We start from the raw sequence: 18,354 nt of genomic DNA on the forward strand, positions 1-18,354 counted from the left end.
ATTCCAGTCAATATCTGGGAAATTAAAATCCCCCATTATAAGACTCTCTGATTTACTGGCCCACTCTATTTCTCCGAACAGTTTCTTATTATACTCATCAGAGTCATTAGGCCTATAGCACACTCCTACTCTCAATTTTGATCTCCCAATGCTTATGTCACACCAAACTGACTCGACACTGCACTGTCCAGCGATGTCGACTGGCTTCACTTCCTTGGATTTTATGTGTTTTTTAACTAATAGCATAACCCCTCCTCCCTTCCTATCCTGTCTATCCTTTCTGTAGACATTGTACTCCCCAAATTCCAGTTCTGCATTTCTTATATCTGTGTGACACCACGTCTCTGAAATCCCCACAATATCTGCCTTTGATGTTTTGAGCAATACCTCAAATTCATCAAATTTATTTACTAAACTCCTAGCATTGGTGTACACACAAGTATACATGCACCTGTTCTTTTTCTTAGCTACCCTAACACAACCCATGTGTTTACTTGTACCCCAATGATTCCCAGCAGTCTCTGAAATATCCTGCATCTTATTTTCCAGGCTGCGGCTCATTCCAATAGAAGCAGTGCAAGAATCACTTTCACCTCTGCCAGTGGCTACTGTTAATCTATTAGTCCTTGTATCCCCCCAATCTAGCAGTTTTCCGACCCACCTAACATTGCCTCGATAGCATCAGCAAACATTCTTGCACCCTTTCTATTTAAGTGTATCCCATCCCTGTAGAAGCAGTCTCTCCTGTTAACAAGTACAGACCAGGCTGAAAAAAATTCTACCCCTTGAGCCCTGCACAATCTTTCCAGGGCCGAATTGATTGACAGGGCTCTCATCATATACTCCCTCCTATCGTGTCTGGGCAGAATTGCAGACACTTTCAATTTCAACCCTAATTCACGGCTTTTTTTCATCAGTGACCTGTACTTGTCAAGTAATTCCGCCGGTCTCCTACTCTTAATGTCATTAGTGCCAACGTGTACAACTATATCACCTTTTGTGCCCTTAAAAGATGATATCCGCTCTACAACGTCATCAACTTTTGCCCCTGGCAGACATACCCTGGTCCTATTCCACCTATCCTTTTTACAAAGCATGTTTCCCGTTTCCCTGACAATAGAGTCACCAACAACTACTAGTTCCTTTGGGACCAGCGCATTCTGCCTTGGGGGTTGCCGCTGTGTTCCGCGATGACCAAGTGCAAGCTCTGGCATTGGTGTGGGCAGCTGAGAGCTTGATGGGCCCCTCACTTGTAATCCTTCGAGGGCATCCACCCTATCCTTCAAGCTCTCATATAGGCCCATAACAACACTGAGTTGTCGCCTTATCTCCTTACACTCCTTGCATCGCACACACACAAAGACATCCCCCATGGCAGTATCATGTCCCATACTTGACTGCTCCGCAAACATCAAGCAAATAGTGCATCTTACAAGGCTGTGATTCAGAGGACAACTGCCCCCCTCAGTTCTCCCCTGGGCCACAGCATTCCCATTAGCTTGAGCCCTTTGCTTTGCTGCTCTGGTTTGAGTCATGATTTAGATTTACTTTCAATAAAATTTCAATTTCTGTACAAAATTAAATCCTAGCGCGGATTCACTTAGCGCTCTGTTTTTCCAGAACGAATGATCAGCGTTAAGCGGGGGTCACCTGTACTGTATATTGTATTAAAGCTTTTTTTTTTTTTTTTTACATTAAGAACAATAAAAAATGCCTCCCCAGGTTACATTCGATTTAACGGACTTTCGGCATTAACGGACACCCCTTCTCTCCTATTAGTCCATTAAATCGAGGGTTTACTGTATTGCATTTGATAATGTCTGTGCTGTAGGTAAAAATGCATATAGGACAAAACTGTGCAAACCTGGACAAAACTGTGTATATGTCTCCTTTTATATTAAGATTGTAATTCTTTTTACTGTGATACTAAAATATTGTATATATCAAAATATATGCTGTACAATATTTTCATTTCTGTTAATAGTGCTTATCTTACAAATAAAATAAAATCTTTAAAAAAATGTTATTCCTATTACTGTATTGTTCGACAAGGCTTTTATTTTTATTTTATTTTTAATTTATTTTATTAATTTATTTTTCATATTATTATTATTCTTAGATATACAGTATGAACCAAAAAAAAAAAAAAAAAAAAAAAAACAGTAAAATTTTGACACTTTTGGGGACCTCGTTACTACAAACCTTGTTATTACAAAAATGTGAAAATTTTGGTTCCTTGAACTTTGTATTAACGAGATTCCACCGTAGCAGAGATTTCCCCACACAAATGCTCAAAAATACCGTGTTGTGTGTGGTTTCTGCAATTCTCTAACCAGGTTATATAAGTACCGTGTTGTGCGAGGATTGCTGCAATTTATCATGTTAAATCGAAACCGTATTGTAGAAGTGCAATGATATACGAGGGTTGCCTGTATTCATCATTTCAGGGTTCATTGTGTGTGTGTGTGTGTGTGTGTGTGTGTGTGTGTGTGTGTGTGTGTGTGTGTGTGTGTGTGTGTGTGTGTGTGTGTGTGTGTGTGCGCGCGCGCGCACTGCAAGGAGGAAAAAAATTGTCTATTTGAGCCTGATCATTTAGGAATACAGAAAATGTGAAAGTTGTAATATAAAATTTTTTTAACCAAACCCTTCAAAATTTTCAGTTTATATTTGCCTCAACACTACTGGCATTTCTTTATTCCTTTTGCCATATGCTGTATTTAAAATATGGAAATTCTCTCAACACAGTGTTACATGTAAGTTTTAGATTCCTTGGAAATGCTGCAAGCTTATAATAGCATCGGCAAAAAAAAAAAAAAAAACTCGCTTCCACACTATATGGAAACTTGTTCCAAACTGCAAAAATATCTGTTCAAATCATCTGTGACTTTAGTTGTATTATCTATGATTCCAACACTTCAATCTTGTAAGGGACCAATCTGATCTATTCTCTTCTTGTATTTATGTACAAATAGAACCCTTGTCTCTGTTCTTCACTCAATCTCTATTCACTAGTGATTTCTCATTACTCCCTCCACTGGTTTTTATTACCAATATGTTTATAATAAATAAATTAATTAATTTTCTATTTTACTCTCATAACAGCTACATAAGATCAGAGGCATCACACGAATTGGTATCTTATGACAGTAATTATCCTATGCTGCTTATTTTGATCAAATAAAATTGCCACTTCTCTTGTCATCCATTTTGGCATTTATCTAATTTCTTTCTCTGGAATGAACATGTCTCCAACAATAAAGTTTCATCCCAATTAACGGAACGCATATTACACCCCAAGAAATACCTCAGACAACATCTGACAGTTTTCTAGATAACAAGTTATATACACAAGTAATAAAGCAAACTTGGTTTGGTCTATTACTTGTTCATTTATTCGTTTCAGCAATGACCATTCACATGCAGTTCCTTCCATTGTAAACCAATGTAAATATTTTATGCATGAGCTCAGACAAAAAATTCTTACTGAATTTTTCATCAAATTAATTTTGTTCAAATGAAATGTATAAGGCACCAATAGTAAGGGGAGCTGTCCAAAACAAAAATATCTTTGTTTAATAGATAAACTTTCATTAAAATGCCATTCACTGCAACTTTTTTTTTTTTTTTTTTTGTGACAGATCCTCTAATTTGATAAGGGGGGGGGGGGGATAGAGATTGGAAATGTCTTAGTCGATGTGAAAAAATTTTAATAAGAATTAGAACAAAACATGTAATAAGAGCTACTATATTCCTCTTCTAAAACTTTTCATAAAAAATATGTAATATACAGCAACATTTTTAATATGATGGTTACAGAATTCATTATTACAAATTTGAGAATGCAGTGGTCCACAAATTTGTTTTTTGTTTTTTTTTTACCACTGAAAAAAAAAAAATAATAAAAATATACAGCTTACTTGTCTTTCTTCTTTTTCTTCATCTGAGAAGTGTTCCTGTTTTCTAGGTGCTGGTTTATTCAAAACCTAAAGCAAAATTATTTAAAATGGAATGGAGAGAACAGAAAGGTATACACTAAAAGAATTGAGTTTTAATAATTCATTATGCTAGTACAGTAACATTCCAATTTACAAAAACCATACATTCTTGAAAAGTACTCTGAAAAGCAAAAGTTTATAAATCAAGAGATTTTCCCACAGATTATAAAGGCAAATGACTGTCCTGTCATTATATCTGTGGATTATATTTGATTTGACTGTTTTCATTTGTGGCAAGCAGATGCATCTTGGTGGTGCTCTTCATAGTAATTCCAGAGAAGTAAAGATTAGAGGGAATTAGTTTGTTTGTTTGTTGTTTGTTATTTGGTTTTTAGGAGCATTAGCAACTAAGGCCATATTGCTCCGGGATATGTGGTGGTCATTCCCTGACCTTTCCGCATCCTCCGTATTTGGTGGTGACAGGTTCGAACCCCGGTCTAATCAAGAAGCGTGTACTACGCACTGCTGCTCCTTCCCACCTGGCTACGGAGGCGCCGAGGGAATTAGTGGAGTAGAGTAGGATTGCAGAGGTTTGAATATTGCTTTTAAATAATTTATTTAGTATATTGTAAAGTTTATTTTGATATATTTTTTTCCTATAATAGTTCGATTTTTATATTATAAATATAATTTTTTGAAAATTGCTTTCATTGATATTTAGTAAATTTTACAATGGTTGTTACAAGATCCACCTTGAACACTTAGGTGGTGATGGCGATTTCTAGGTAAGTCATGATTTTATCCTTTACAGAACCTGTGGTGTGCATTCCAAGGTCGACCTAGTGGATAATCATAGTTCACCTGGAGATTCTTTTTATTGTCATCGTTGTATGGAGTGTACCAAGTTAAAATTTGGTGCACTGCTAGGACAATGAGTCACTGAAAACATGGATGTTTGCGCTCGAGAATAATGTAACTGGGAGTGTCAGGGACTCAAGACTAGTAATCTACCAAGTGATGCACTCCAAATTCGGGCCACAGAACAGAATAACCAAGTGCAAGCTACTCTGATTCAAAAGAATTTAGTTCTATTAAGAGCCTCCATTGTCAGCAAAATGGGAAATATTTTTTGTAATAATAAGGATAGGTGGACTAGGACCAGAGTATGTCTGCCAGAAGCAACAATTAATTATGTCACCAACAGATTGTCAGATTTTAAGGGGAGTAAAGAGAATATTATTATTATTCATGTAGGGACTAATGATATTAAGCATGCACAATCTGACGATTTGATAGACAAATATACGATGATGCTGAAGAAATTCCACGAGTTAGATCACAATGTCTATGTGTCTGCAATTGTGCCCAGACACGATAGGAGGGATTATAAGCTGAAAGCTTTATGGATTAACTCAGACTTGAAAGACTCTGCAAGGCTTTTGGGGGGAAATTTTTTATCAGCTTGGCCTGAACTTGCAGGTAGAAGGAATCTGTTTTGTAGAGATGGGGTACATTTGTTTTTGCCAGTATCATTGAGGATACCTTAAAGGTTTGGGGAAACTGCTAGTTTGGGGGGAAAGAATAATATAGATATGTGTTTATCTGATAATATTCGTCAAAGTAATGCTTGCACATGCCTTAAGAGTTCTTGTTTGTTACTGCAACAGAACTTAGCAAGATGTGCTGAGGGCAGAAACTTTTCAAATGAACTTTTCAGGTAGCTAATGTCAGGGAAGCAAGCTTAAATAACTTTAAGGGGTGTATCAGGGTAGTTAACTATACAAGAACACTAAGTCTTAATTGTTTATACAGTAATGTCAGAAGTGTCGTCAATAAAATGAGTGAATTCGAACTGCTGGCCAGGTGATTGTGAATATTATGATGAGAGCCTCTACATGCAAATTGAATGGGCAAGTAAGTGTGAATGTCTTATTATGGGTGATTTTAATTTGCCTCTAATTGATTGGTGCTAATGAGAAGGAAACTCCACATGGGGACAAATTTTTTAAATCGAGTAGATGATTTTCTACTAGGGAAAAGAACACTAGACCTCATCATCACCCATGAACCAGATGACATAATAGAACTGACAATACAGGAACCATTAGCAGGAACCGATCAAGGAGTTCTATAGTGGATGATGAAGAGAGAGGTAGCAGTAGTTAAAGGCAAAGGACAAATGAGTTATAATTTCAGAAAAGGAAATTACGATGCCTTAAGGTGCTACATGGTATCCAGTAATGAACACTTTTTTTCAAGACGAGTGAACAGAAAGTGGATGTGGAAAAGCCCAAATGGATTAACAACTAATGAAATCGACTTCATCCTCACTAACAGAATATATATCGTGAATGATGTTACCATCCTGAACAAGGTAAATGTTGGTAGTGATCACAGAATGGTAAGATGCACACTTAATATAGATGTACGAAAGGAAATGAAAAAACTGACTCGAGTAAATAATATGAAGGTATTGGAGATAACAGCAGTGGAGAAAAAGCAGTACGTACTGGAACTTAAGAACAAGTTTGTTCTTAAGTTCCAATAAGTACTGCTTTTTGAGCTTCTGCAGATTGTTCAGGACCAAGATATAGATATAACGATGAGGAATACTACAACTTTCTGAAAGTGATAAAGCCCAAGAAACCTATAGGTAAAAAGAAAGCCAAAGAAGAAAACATTAGTCAAGAAACACTTGTCATGATGAACCGAAGACAACAAATGAAGAGCAAGATAAACGAGACAAGGATAAAATTGAGTGTACTGAGTTATGCAAAGCCATTAGAAAGAGACTCAGAGAGGACATAAGATTTCTCATATAACACAAGAAAAATACAACAGGCATTACAGGAAAACAAAGGATTTAAATCAGCAGCCATGAGCGGTAATACAGAAAGACAAATGAAACTGTAGAGTAATGAGGAGAATGATGCCAGCAGTGGGGAAGATGGATCACAAATTAGTAACACATACAATGTACCCGATATCCTTCCTGATGAGATAGAACATGTGTTGAAGAAAATGAAGAATCAGAAAGCCCCGGGGGAAGATGAAATTACTGTAGAGTTGTTAAAATTGGGAGGAAGAGACATGACACAAACTGGCAAGACTCTTCATAAAATGGATTAGAAAAGGCATGACGCCTAAGGAGTGGAATAATGCAATCATAATTTTGCTGCATAAGAAAGGAGATAAATCAGAAATTGGAAATTATAGACCAATTAGCTTGTTATCCCACATCTACATGTTGTTCACAAGGGTCATTACTAATAGATTAGAAAGAATACTTGATGAGAATCAACTGAAAGAGCAAGCTGGCTTTAGGACAGGATTCTCAACTATGGATCACCTTCATGTAATATCACAGCTAATGAAAAGCAAATGATAAAGCACCATTATGACTGGCATTTGTGGATTATGAAATGGCATTTGACTCCAAACAGCATAAGGCAATGTTTCGGGCACTGGAAAGACAAGGCATAGATACCACATATACAGTAAAATCTCGTTAACAAACTCGGTATATACAAAGTACTCGTTTATATGAAGCACATACCATTCCCCTGCGAAAGGATAGGCTTTTCTATGTAAATATATTTGTTTATTACAAAATTCAGTTAATATGTATTACAAAGTTCTTTTTCACCCCAAGAGAAATAAATATTGTCATTTTGTACGTTTAATACAAATCTTGGCAGAGCGATGTGATTATTCCCCCAGCCACCTGGCTCCCTACTTCCCGAAGGATGGCACCGACTTGTCAGAAATTAGTTTTGTGTAAACAAAAGTATACAAAATCAAGTGCACTCTGAAAAACATCTTTCTGAAGGACGAGTTGTTAAATTAATAAAAGAATAAAAAGTTTTCTAAGTTGTTTACATGCACTCCCTCGCTCTCCACGGGAATAAGGTCAGTTGCAATTGTTACCCCAGTTCAAAGAGCCTTTTGCTATCATATACAGCAATCTATTTTTTGTACCATTTTATCTGAGCTGACATCTTTTTTGGAACTTGTGTCTTTAAATTAATTTAAAATTTGTTTATATTAAATCTTATCTAGCAGTCTAATGGCGACAAAACGTAGACAGACAGAATTAAGCTTGGAAATTAAGCTAAAAATTATACAAGAGGCCGATAGGAAAGAAGCAAAACGGACATTGCAAAGGAACACAACATCCCTTTACCTACTTTATCTACAATACTGAAAAACCGAAAAAGACTTGAAGTGCCTGACACTGGAGCAGTGATGAAAAACAGGAAACGAATTCATGGTGCAAAACACGAGAAGCTTGAAACAACACTTTTTATCTAGCTCAGCAACATGGGATTAATCACTTCAAATGCAGCAGTGGCTGGCTCCAAAGATTTAAAAACAGGAATAACTTGGTTTCGCAAAATATTTGTGGTGAGTCTGGATTAGTCAACAAAGAAAAGGCTACAGACTGGTTGTGTTCTGTACGGTCCATCCTTGAAAAATATGAGGCAAAGAATGTTTTTAATCTCGACGAGACAGGTTTATTTTATAATTTGCTGCCAAACAAAACATTTGCTGTTCAAGGAGAGTCTTGTCATGGGGGAAAATTAAAGTAAACAAAGACTCACTGTTCTGTTATGCTGCAATTCAGATGGCAGTACAAAACTACGCCCACTTTTGGTTGGTAAATTTTTCAAGCAGTTAACCAATTTCCCTGTGATTATGAGGCCAGTAGAAGTGCTTGGCTTACGGTCAAAATTTTTCAGTCTTGGTTATCAAAATTGGTAGAAGAATGGCTTCAGAAAAAAAAAAAAGAACGTTTTGATGATTCTAGACTGTTGTACAGCACATTCTGCCGAGACACTTAAGTTGACAAATATATGGCTGTTGTTTTTACCCCCAATACCACCAGTTTAATGCAACCACTGGATCAAGGCATTTTTTATAACCTCAAGAGAGCATATAGAGCCGGCCTGATAAGGTACTTGATCCGCAACATAGGAAGGAACAATTTGGAATGTCTTGGATACTATCTGTAATCTTGTTATTGCTTGGGAAAGTATTACATCAAGTGTTATAATCAACTGCTTCAGATAGAGTGGCTTTGGAGAGAACATTATCGAAAAACATGGTCCAGCAGACAAATGTGATAGCAACAGTGAGGAATGGAGGAATTTGAAGGAGCATTTGAATTTTGTTGGTTGTTGTTTGTTTGCTGTTTGTGAAGGTAGATGATGAAGTTGCTACCACTACAATGCCAACACCAGAAGAGCTGCTGGGTACCAAACAAAACGATGCTGTTTTTGTTACCAGCAACAGCGAAAGTGAAGATGTGTACACACTGCCATCTAAAAAAGATGCCCGAAATGCATTGAACATAATAGAGAATGTCTTGGCCTGCAGTAACGTAGAAAAAGAAACAACTATTGCATTTGATAAGTCTGTGCTGTAGTTAAAAATGCATATAGGACAAAAACTGTGCAAACAACATTGGATTCTTTCTTTAAATTAGATTAATTTATTAAAAAGTTAATGGTTTGTATGTCTCCTTTTATAATTATTGTAATTATTTTTACTGTGATACTAAAATATTGGTACAAACGTTAGGGGAGGTAGGTAATATCTAAAGGAATTTGAATCGCATAGGAACCCATAACCGGAAACGTCACAGGAAAGTAGTAGCAGAGGCAGAAGAGACACAAGACAGTAATTAGTGGTAAACATTTATTTAACATAATATTAACAATGGAGTACGAGATGGATGCATTTCATGATGTTACAACAGATGCTCAAAGGTTCCACCATCAGACGCGATGCATGCATGACACCGGCGCAGCATGGATTGGCGGACACGGTAACACACCTGCAGTTTCTTTGACAGTAGCAGCAGCGCAGACAAGTCTAGCCACGAGATCCATTTCTGTCTCCACAGGCAATTCATACACGATAGATTTGAGCCCCCCCCACCCACAGAAAGAAATCAAGGCTCAATAAATCAGGTGAGCGTGGGGGCCAGACAACAGGTCCACCACAGCCAATCCATCGATGCCCAAAACACCTGTTCAAATGATCACGAACACACCTTCCATAATGGGCAAGCGCACAATCATGTTGAAACCAAATGTTGCATCTCATATTTGCTGGAACATCGTCAAGTAACCCTGATAGAACTTGTTCAAGAAAGATCTGATATTTAGTGGAGCTCATGAGGGATGGTAACAGGTATGGGCCTTGTATTTACGATTTATTGTAAACTCTGACTTGGTTGTCGTGCCGGAGTATAAACAGAAAATTTAATTTAATTTAAAAAAATTAATTTGTTGTCTGAAATTAGGGCATTAAGCCTGATATTAATCAAGTAATATCATTGATAAATATACAGGGTGTCTCAAAAATATTGGTATAAACGTTTAGGGGAGTAGGTAATATCTAAAGGAATGTGAATCGCATAGGAACCCATAACTGGAAACGTCACGGGAAAGTAGTAGCAGGAGCACAAGAAGCAGAAATGGCACAAGACTTTTATTTCACATAATACATATTAACAATGGAGTACGAGATGAATGCATTTCATGATGTTACAACAGATGCTCAAAGGTTCCACCATCAGACGCGATGCATACATGACACTGGCGCAGCATGGATTGGCGGACACGGTAACACACCTGCAGTTTCTTTGACAGTAGCAGCAGCACAGAAGAGTCTCGCCACGAGATCCATTTCTGTCTCCACAAGTGATTCATACACGATAGATTTGAGAGCCCTCCCACAGAAAGAAATCAAGGCTCGATAAATCAGGTGAGCGTGGGGGCCAGGCAACGGGTCCACCACAGCCAATCCATTGACGCCCAAAACGCCTGTTCAAATGGTCACGAACACACCTTCCATAATGGGCAGGCACCCCGTCATGTTGAAACCAAATGTTGCGTCTCACATTTGCTGGAACATCATTAAGTAACCCTGGTAGAATTGTTCAAGAAAGATCCGATATTTAGCGGAGTTCATGCGGGATGGTAACAGATATGGGCCAACTAAGCAGTCACTGACCATACCTGCCCACACATTTATTGCGAAGCGATGTTGTGCTGCATGGGGGCGCACACTGTGTGGGCCCTCTGCTAATCCATACACTAGGTGCATGTCTGCAAACTCACAGTTCATATATCAATGCATGCCCTTCATGCGGCGACTACTGCTTGAATGAGTAAACCAGAAATTTTCCCTCTCGCGAACTGATAAACAGCGCCGTGTACCGACTTACGGTGACGTTTCCGGTTATGGGTTCCTATGTGATTCACATTCCTTTAGATGTTACCTACCTCCCCTAAATGTTTGTACCAATATTTTTGAGACACCAAAATATATATATATATCAAAATATATACTGTACAATATTTTCATTTCCATTAATATTTCTTTTCTCTTAGTTTATCATACAAATAAAATAAAATCTTTAAAAAATATGTTATTCCTATTACAGTACTGTATTGTTAGACAAGGCTTTTGTTTTTATTTTTATTATTTTATTTTATTAATTTATTTTTGATATTATTATTATTTATTATTATTCTTAGATATACAATATGTACCAAAATAAATAAATAAATAATAAATAATGGTAAAATTTTTACACTTTTGGGGGACCTCGTTACTACAAACCTCGTTATTACAAAATGTGAAAATTTAGTTCCCCTGAACTTTGTTTGTTTTGCTTGTTATTTGGTTTTTAGGGGCATTAGCAACTAAGGCCATATTGCTCCGTGAATATGCAGGTGGTCACTCCCTGACCTTTCCGCATCCTCCATATTTGGTGGTGACAGGCTCGAACCCCAGTCTAATCAAGAAGCGTGTGCTGCGCACTGCTACTCCTTCCCACCTGGCTACGGAGGCACCCTGAACTTTGTATTAACGAGATTCCACTGTATTATGATTTTGAAGAAAATATATGAGAATGCTACCGCCTTTATTAGCTTGTTTTCTTCCCTCCGAATACCTTGTCTAAACTACAGCCAATGGACCAAGGTATTATCAAGAATTTGAAAATTCACTAAAGGGGCATACTGAAAAAAATTATACTGAGAATAGAATCCAACCAATCTAGTTGGCGAAAGTGTGGAGTCAAGATGCGACGGAAATGATTAAGAATTGTTTTGCAAAAGCAGGTTTTGCTAAAATGCCAATTAACAGCAATGAGAGGGCTGAACTATTACAAGACATTGGGCAATCTTGGGAAGAGTTCCAAGTGAGGTTTGATCAGTGGAGATGTTGTTCTTGACGAATTTTTAGGAGTTCATAACGATATCATAGTAGCTGAATATCCGAGTGACTCCAACATTTTGGAGCGTATTTAAAGGGCTAATGACAACATCGATGATGAGTGAGATGAAAATGAAGGCAACAGCAATATTAAACCTTCCAAACATGAAATGTTGGTAGCATTTGAAACTTTGCTTCGACCTTCAGTGAGAAGAAAATATTTGTGAGTGTTTAAACAAATGCGAACATTTGAACAGTGTACAGTAGAATCCAGTGTACAACAAAAAATAACCCAATATTTTACGACATAATTCTTAAAAGTGTACTATTATATTGTGCACATCATGTAAGTAGTCATTTCTAAATATGTGTGTATTAATTAATTAATTGTTTTAAAATGGTAGAAAATTTATTCATTGCCACTTATTTTGAATTTATTTCCCATCTTTTACTGGGATTTACTACATTTTTCACTGTTGAAAAGGTCATATTTCTTTATAATGAAATTTCTGTTTAATGAGATATAAAATAGAATAACGAAAGATAGAATTTTTTCAAGGGAACGATTGATTTCGTTATATAGAGGTCCGACTGTATTTATATAACAGAGAATGATAGCTGGGTTGGAGACACGAGGCAACCATACTGACTACGGTTAGTCTGGCTATTATAACTGAAAAGGAGAGGCTTGTAAATAATTTTCCAGGCTTCTTTTCATTGATTGGTATGTTGAATTCTTCTCTCCCACAGTGGAAAGATATTGTGAAAAAAATAATCTTGATTACAAAGCAAATTCTGATGATGGTGCCAAGACATCCAGGCAAAGAGCTTAGAAGACTTCAACAACAAAAAAAAATTTTTTACATGCCTCCAAACACTACATCTCTGATCCAACCAATGGACCAAGGTGTTATTTTCACATTTAAAGTCTATTACATAAGGAACGCCTTTTCCCAAGCTGTTAAAGCCATCAACACTGGTGAAAATATACCAAGCCTAAAAGAGTTTTGGAAATCCTACAACATTAAAGCTGCCATCTACAACATTTCAAGGGTCTGGGATGAAGTGACTCAGAAAACCATGAATGGAGTGTGGAGGAAAGTTTGGAAGGATTGTATAAAGGATTGATGATTCGGTTGAGAATATTAAACACAACTTGTTGAACTAAGAAATGAAACAGGCATTGACAATGTACAAGAGATGATCAACAATGACAGGGATGTCCTCTCTAATGAAGAACAAGAGTGTGCAATTGATGGAGAAGATGATCAAGATCCTAGAGATGAAGAACCAATGAAGTCACCGACTGCAAAAGGACTTACTGAAGCTTTCAACACCTTGAAAAAAATGTGAGAATTATTTCCGTACAACCGTCAGGGTTGTACGGAATGTACGGTTGACATGGAATAAAGTTCAAATTTTTGAATATTATTTATTTTGACCAACATTTTTGCATCTTCTCACTACAGTTTATTATTGATTAGGAAATATCCTATGGCACAGACTGCAACTTACAAATACATGTTACCTTATGGGAATATCTTAGCGCTTTTCACATAGGGTAACATTTTAAACTGCTTTTAGCAAGATCTTAAAATATCTTTATTGCAACATATTGCAAGCAATTTATTGCACAGCAGATTGCATTTGAGGAGTCATAAGTTAATGAAGTATAAGTATATACTTTATTAATTAGTCAATGAAGTACACAAAAATGTTATTTAAATAAAAATCACTACTGCTGCAGTTTAGCACAACAGCTTTGGAGTTGTATGTAGAGATAGAATGATTGATATCAAATCATTTAAATAGAAATAAACAATTGCAAAAGCAACACTTTTCTAGCTCACGCTTACACTTAGTTAACCCCAGCTCCTTCTACAAGTCAAATTGCCCTCACAAATATCTTAGTTGCATATAGATATCTTAGCTATTTGGGGAGGAGGTGAGGGCAGATAACTAGCTTTTTCTCACTAACCAGTAAAATACTGCACTTTTCAAGCTTTGCCAGAAAAGGAGATAACAACTTGAAGAGGATTATGACTAATTAAAGCAACAGGGAGAGCTCTGATGAGAGAAACTGAGGCTGCAGCACATTAGTAAATGTTCTATCTAAATGTGCACCACACTTTGCACGATTTCCATCTAATCTATAAAATGCTGGGTGACATCAGATGGAAAATCTAATACAGATTACAATACTCTGAGGCCTAGTGACATATGTGCTAGTCTCCTAGCATAGTTCCAGAAATGGTCAAAAGACAGTGGTAACTACAATCAGTACTGTGGCGGACATTATATCGACTCAGTGTCAATGCATCAAATGAGAATGCGTTTACTGCACATTATTGAATAGAAAGGAAGTCCTTGGTAATAAAGAGAACAGAAATTATTTGCAAGAGCAGCACACTCATTGTCAAGACTAATCCAAGTTTCCACAATGGCTAAGCAATTCCATCTTCAGTGATTTGTGCTTACCTCTTCTTTCATGCTTCTTATGGAGAATTCTACATTACTGTAAGGGGCACCGTTATACATCTCATATTGTGAAATCCTTCACAGCAAGTTACCTGTCTCTTATACTCTAAATAAGTAACACTAACTTCAAATAAGTAATGCTTCCTCAATAGAGGAGTCTACTGTTACTTATTCTTAGTTGGGTATCACAATCCAGATGGCCAATGAGGCCTAATTGCAGCCCTCGTGATTCCCAAGGACAACTTGTTCTAAGTGACCGGTGAAATAAAACTGGGACAACTGAAACCAGACATTAATGCTAGTTTTGAGTAAAGTACCACGATGAACTAAAAGTAGTAGACAATTTTAGATTTTTGTAGCACAAGTGGGATCACAATCTTCTTATTACTAATGTAATTGTCTGCGAGGATTTACTTTGAATACTCATAAAAGAGCACAGGCTATTGCATTAGATGGCATTATAAGTTGAAATTGATGCTGAGTCATAGCAAAATATATGAATCTATATATGCTGCAGATGAATAAGAGGCATTTAAGGAAATGACATAAAAAGGGCTACTTATGCATATTAAACATGCATTAAATATGTTGCATATTAAATACCTTGCCACATAAAAAAATCTTTGCCGCCTTTCTTCCCTTTCTTATTCCAAAGGTGTTTTTCCTTTTGCTTGGAAATTTGCTCACATCCAGCCAATTCCTAAAAATTGTGACAATTCTGAAAAGGCTAAGAGTAGAACTAGCGTCTTACCCTAATGATAGCCGTGCATTCTGGTCTCTAGCCAAATGCTATTGGCCGCAACTTTTGCCAACTTCTGTCAAAACCAGATGGTTCTGTTGTCACTTCTGCCAAGGATAAAGCTGACCTGCTAGCATCCCATTTTTCTTCCAACTCATGTATTAATGACCTTGGTAAAACAAGCTCCATTCAATGCCTGCTGTGGTCTTCCATTAAAAGGATGTCAGAAAGATTTTGACGAATCTTGATGCTAAGAAAGCTCCAGGTCTTGATGGTATTTCTCCACTTGTTCTCAAAACCTGTGCTCCTGTTCTTTGCCGCCTGTTTTCACTTTCTTATTCCAAAGGTGTTTTTCCTTCTGCTTGGAAATTTGTTCATATCCAGCCAGTTCCTAAAAAGGGTGACAAATCACTCCCATCCAATTATAGTAATAGAGTAATTATAGTAATAGAGAAATCAATTAACTGCCAACTATTAAACTACCTAGAAACCTTCCATCTAATGGAGAATCACCAGTATGGATTCCGTCTGATGGATGATCGCCAGTATGGATTCCGTCAGTATCAATCAACTGGTGATATTCTGGCTTATGTTACCCATTTATGAACAAATTCAATGGAAAAGTTGGGTGAAACACAAGCAGTTGCTCTGGACATCTCAAAGGCTTTCAATTGTTTGGCATAGAGGTCTTCTAAGTAAGCTTCCATCATATGGTTTGCCAATTGTTTTTTGTAATTGGTTATCCAGTTTTCACTCTGACTGCTCACTGACCGTGATGGTAGGTGGCTCTGTCTTCTAACTTCTCCACTAATGCTGGCTTACCCCAAGGTTCAGTTCTTTCCCATACTCTTTTCCTCTTGTATATTAATGACTTTCTTCCCTTGACCAGAAATCCTATCCATAGTTTTGGTGATGATAGCACATTGCATTCCACTTTCCAGTTTGAGAAACCTTGACCTGCTCAATCAGCTTCAACTTCTCAAATATCTGCTACCAATTCCTTAATTGCCGATCTCCAGGTAATTCTCCAGTGGGGCAAAGACAACCTAGTTAACTTCAATCCTTCGAAAACTCAGTCCTGCCTTATATCTCACAAAAAGGATTCTTCTGCTCCTATGCCTATCTTTGGTGACACTCCGATTCCTAGGCAAGATGATATATCTCTTTTGGGGGATTACCCTGACTTCTAATCTCTCTTGGCACAAGCACATTACAAATATTGCTTCCTCTGCATCTAAAAAACTTGGTTTTCTCTTTCGCTCTTGGCGTTGCTTTTCTTCCAAACAGGTGTTCAGTCTGTACAAATCATAAATCCACCCCACCATGGAATATTGTTCCCACATCCAGATCGGTGCCCCCAAAACCTCCCCCCCCTCTCTCTCTCTCTCTCTCTCAGGCTTCTAGATTATTATTATTATTTATTATTATTATTATTAGCCATATGGTACAAGGAAGCCTGAGGCTTATGCTGCACCAGCCAAAAAAAATTCCCGAGTTACCCTGAGAGAGAGAGAGAGAGAGAGAGAGAGAGAGAGAGAGAGAGAGAGAGTAGAAAGGAATCACCAAGAGAAAGAGAAGAATGATGATATCCAGCTCAGGACCCTGGGTTTGCCAAGCCCATACTCACCAGATGTGAGCCCCCGGGGTTAAATTCCATTCAGAAGAGGGCAGTTAGGTTAATTAATGACTCATCTCTAACAGAGTTTCTCCACTCTACACAGAGAGTGGAGAGACTTTGTTAGAGATGAGTCATTAATAGACGTACTGTTTCTGCTGCATGCCTTTTCTACAGATACTTCCATGGAAACTGCTCTTCTGAATTGGCTTCTATAATTCCTGCTCTTCTTTCAAAACTGTCTGAACACATGCTGCCACCAGCCAACATCCATTTACTGTTCAACTTCAAACTCACAGAAGCAACTTTTCAACTTCCTCATTTATTCATTCAACTGCTGTTTACTCTAACAACCTTCACATGTATTTCGTAAAAATTAATCTACAGAAGTTCAAATCAAATGTCAACAAATATCTTCTTTCATCTTCTCAACCTCCATCCCATGCACGATACTAAGTACTATAGGTTCTAATATCCTTCATGTTTGGGGTTTTCATTAAAAAATTATATAAGCAAAGAAATCTGCATCAAGCAACACTCTATTAAGAACCACCCTCTTGTTAGTTTCCCTTTATCACAACAAATAATAATACCATCAAACAACAATATAAATAGCAACACTGTATGCACTAAAAAGGAATTTACAGAAGAGGAGCAAACATGCAGCACCATTTCAATTGAGGCACTGTTTGCATAACCAATTTACAGTACAATGCTATTATAGTAATCAGGAACACAATGTCCATATGCACCATCACTTAGAGCAGGGTAGGAAGTGGTTTCCCTGTAAAGTTCTGGTTTTGATGTTTCTTAAAGTACTGTAACTACAAGATGCTTGGTGGTTTAGTACTGAACACTGATATGTCGCGGCACAGATTTTCAGCTTAAAAGAGGCCATTTTTCTGAGAAACAAAGAAATGTGTCAAATACGGCTAGAAATTCTAAAAAGTTCCAAAACAGTACCAATATAATGAGAAGGTGCTGCACAAACAAAGAAAGCACCAGTCTAGTGCAAAAAGCACTAAAACTGCAACACTACTCACAGACACTCAAAGACTGATAGCCATGTTTATAAACTATAATCCTATATCAGCTGTTTCAGACTATGAGTTTCACCTGCATCAAAGACCAGTCCATTATTACACAAAGGGATTGTTGCTAATGCAAAAGCAAACTCAATATACAGGGTGTCTCAAAAAAAATTGTGCAAACGTTTAGGGGAGGTAGGTAACATCTAAAGGAATGCGAATCGCATAGGAACCCATTACCGGAAACATCACGGGAAAGTAGTAGCAGAGGCACAAGAAGCAGAAATGACACAAGACAGTAATTAGCGGCAAACATTTATTTGACATAAT

At 37.2% G+C, this 18,354-nt stretch overlaps 1 protein-coding gene across 1 annotated transcript in view; it reads right to left on the minus strand.

The window, feature by feature from the left end:
- Cdc37 (cell division cycle protein 37) overlaps positions 1-18,354 on the minus strand; it is a 301,191-nt gene that overhangs the window by 192,377 nt on the left and 90,460 nt on the right. The window contains exon 5 of the mRNA XM_090389100.1: positions 3,918-3,983. Within this exon, the coding sequence (XP_090245226.1) occupies positions 3,918-3,983 (66 nt within the window). The remainder of the gene's footprint in view (positions 1-3,917; positions 3,984-18,354) is intronic.

This window comes from Mastigoproctus giganteus, chromosome 14 (genome assembly GCF_048544385.1).
Source record: "Mastigoproctus giganteus isolate SK-2022 chromosome 14, ASM4854438v1, whole genome shotgun sequence".
In the NCBI taxonomy this organism is placed as follows: Eukaryota; Metazoa; Arthropoda; class Arachnida; order Uropygi; family Thelyphonidae; genus Mastigoproctus; species Mastigoproctus giganteus.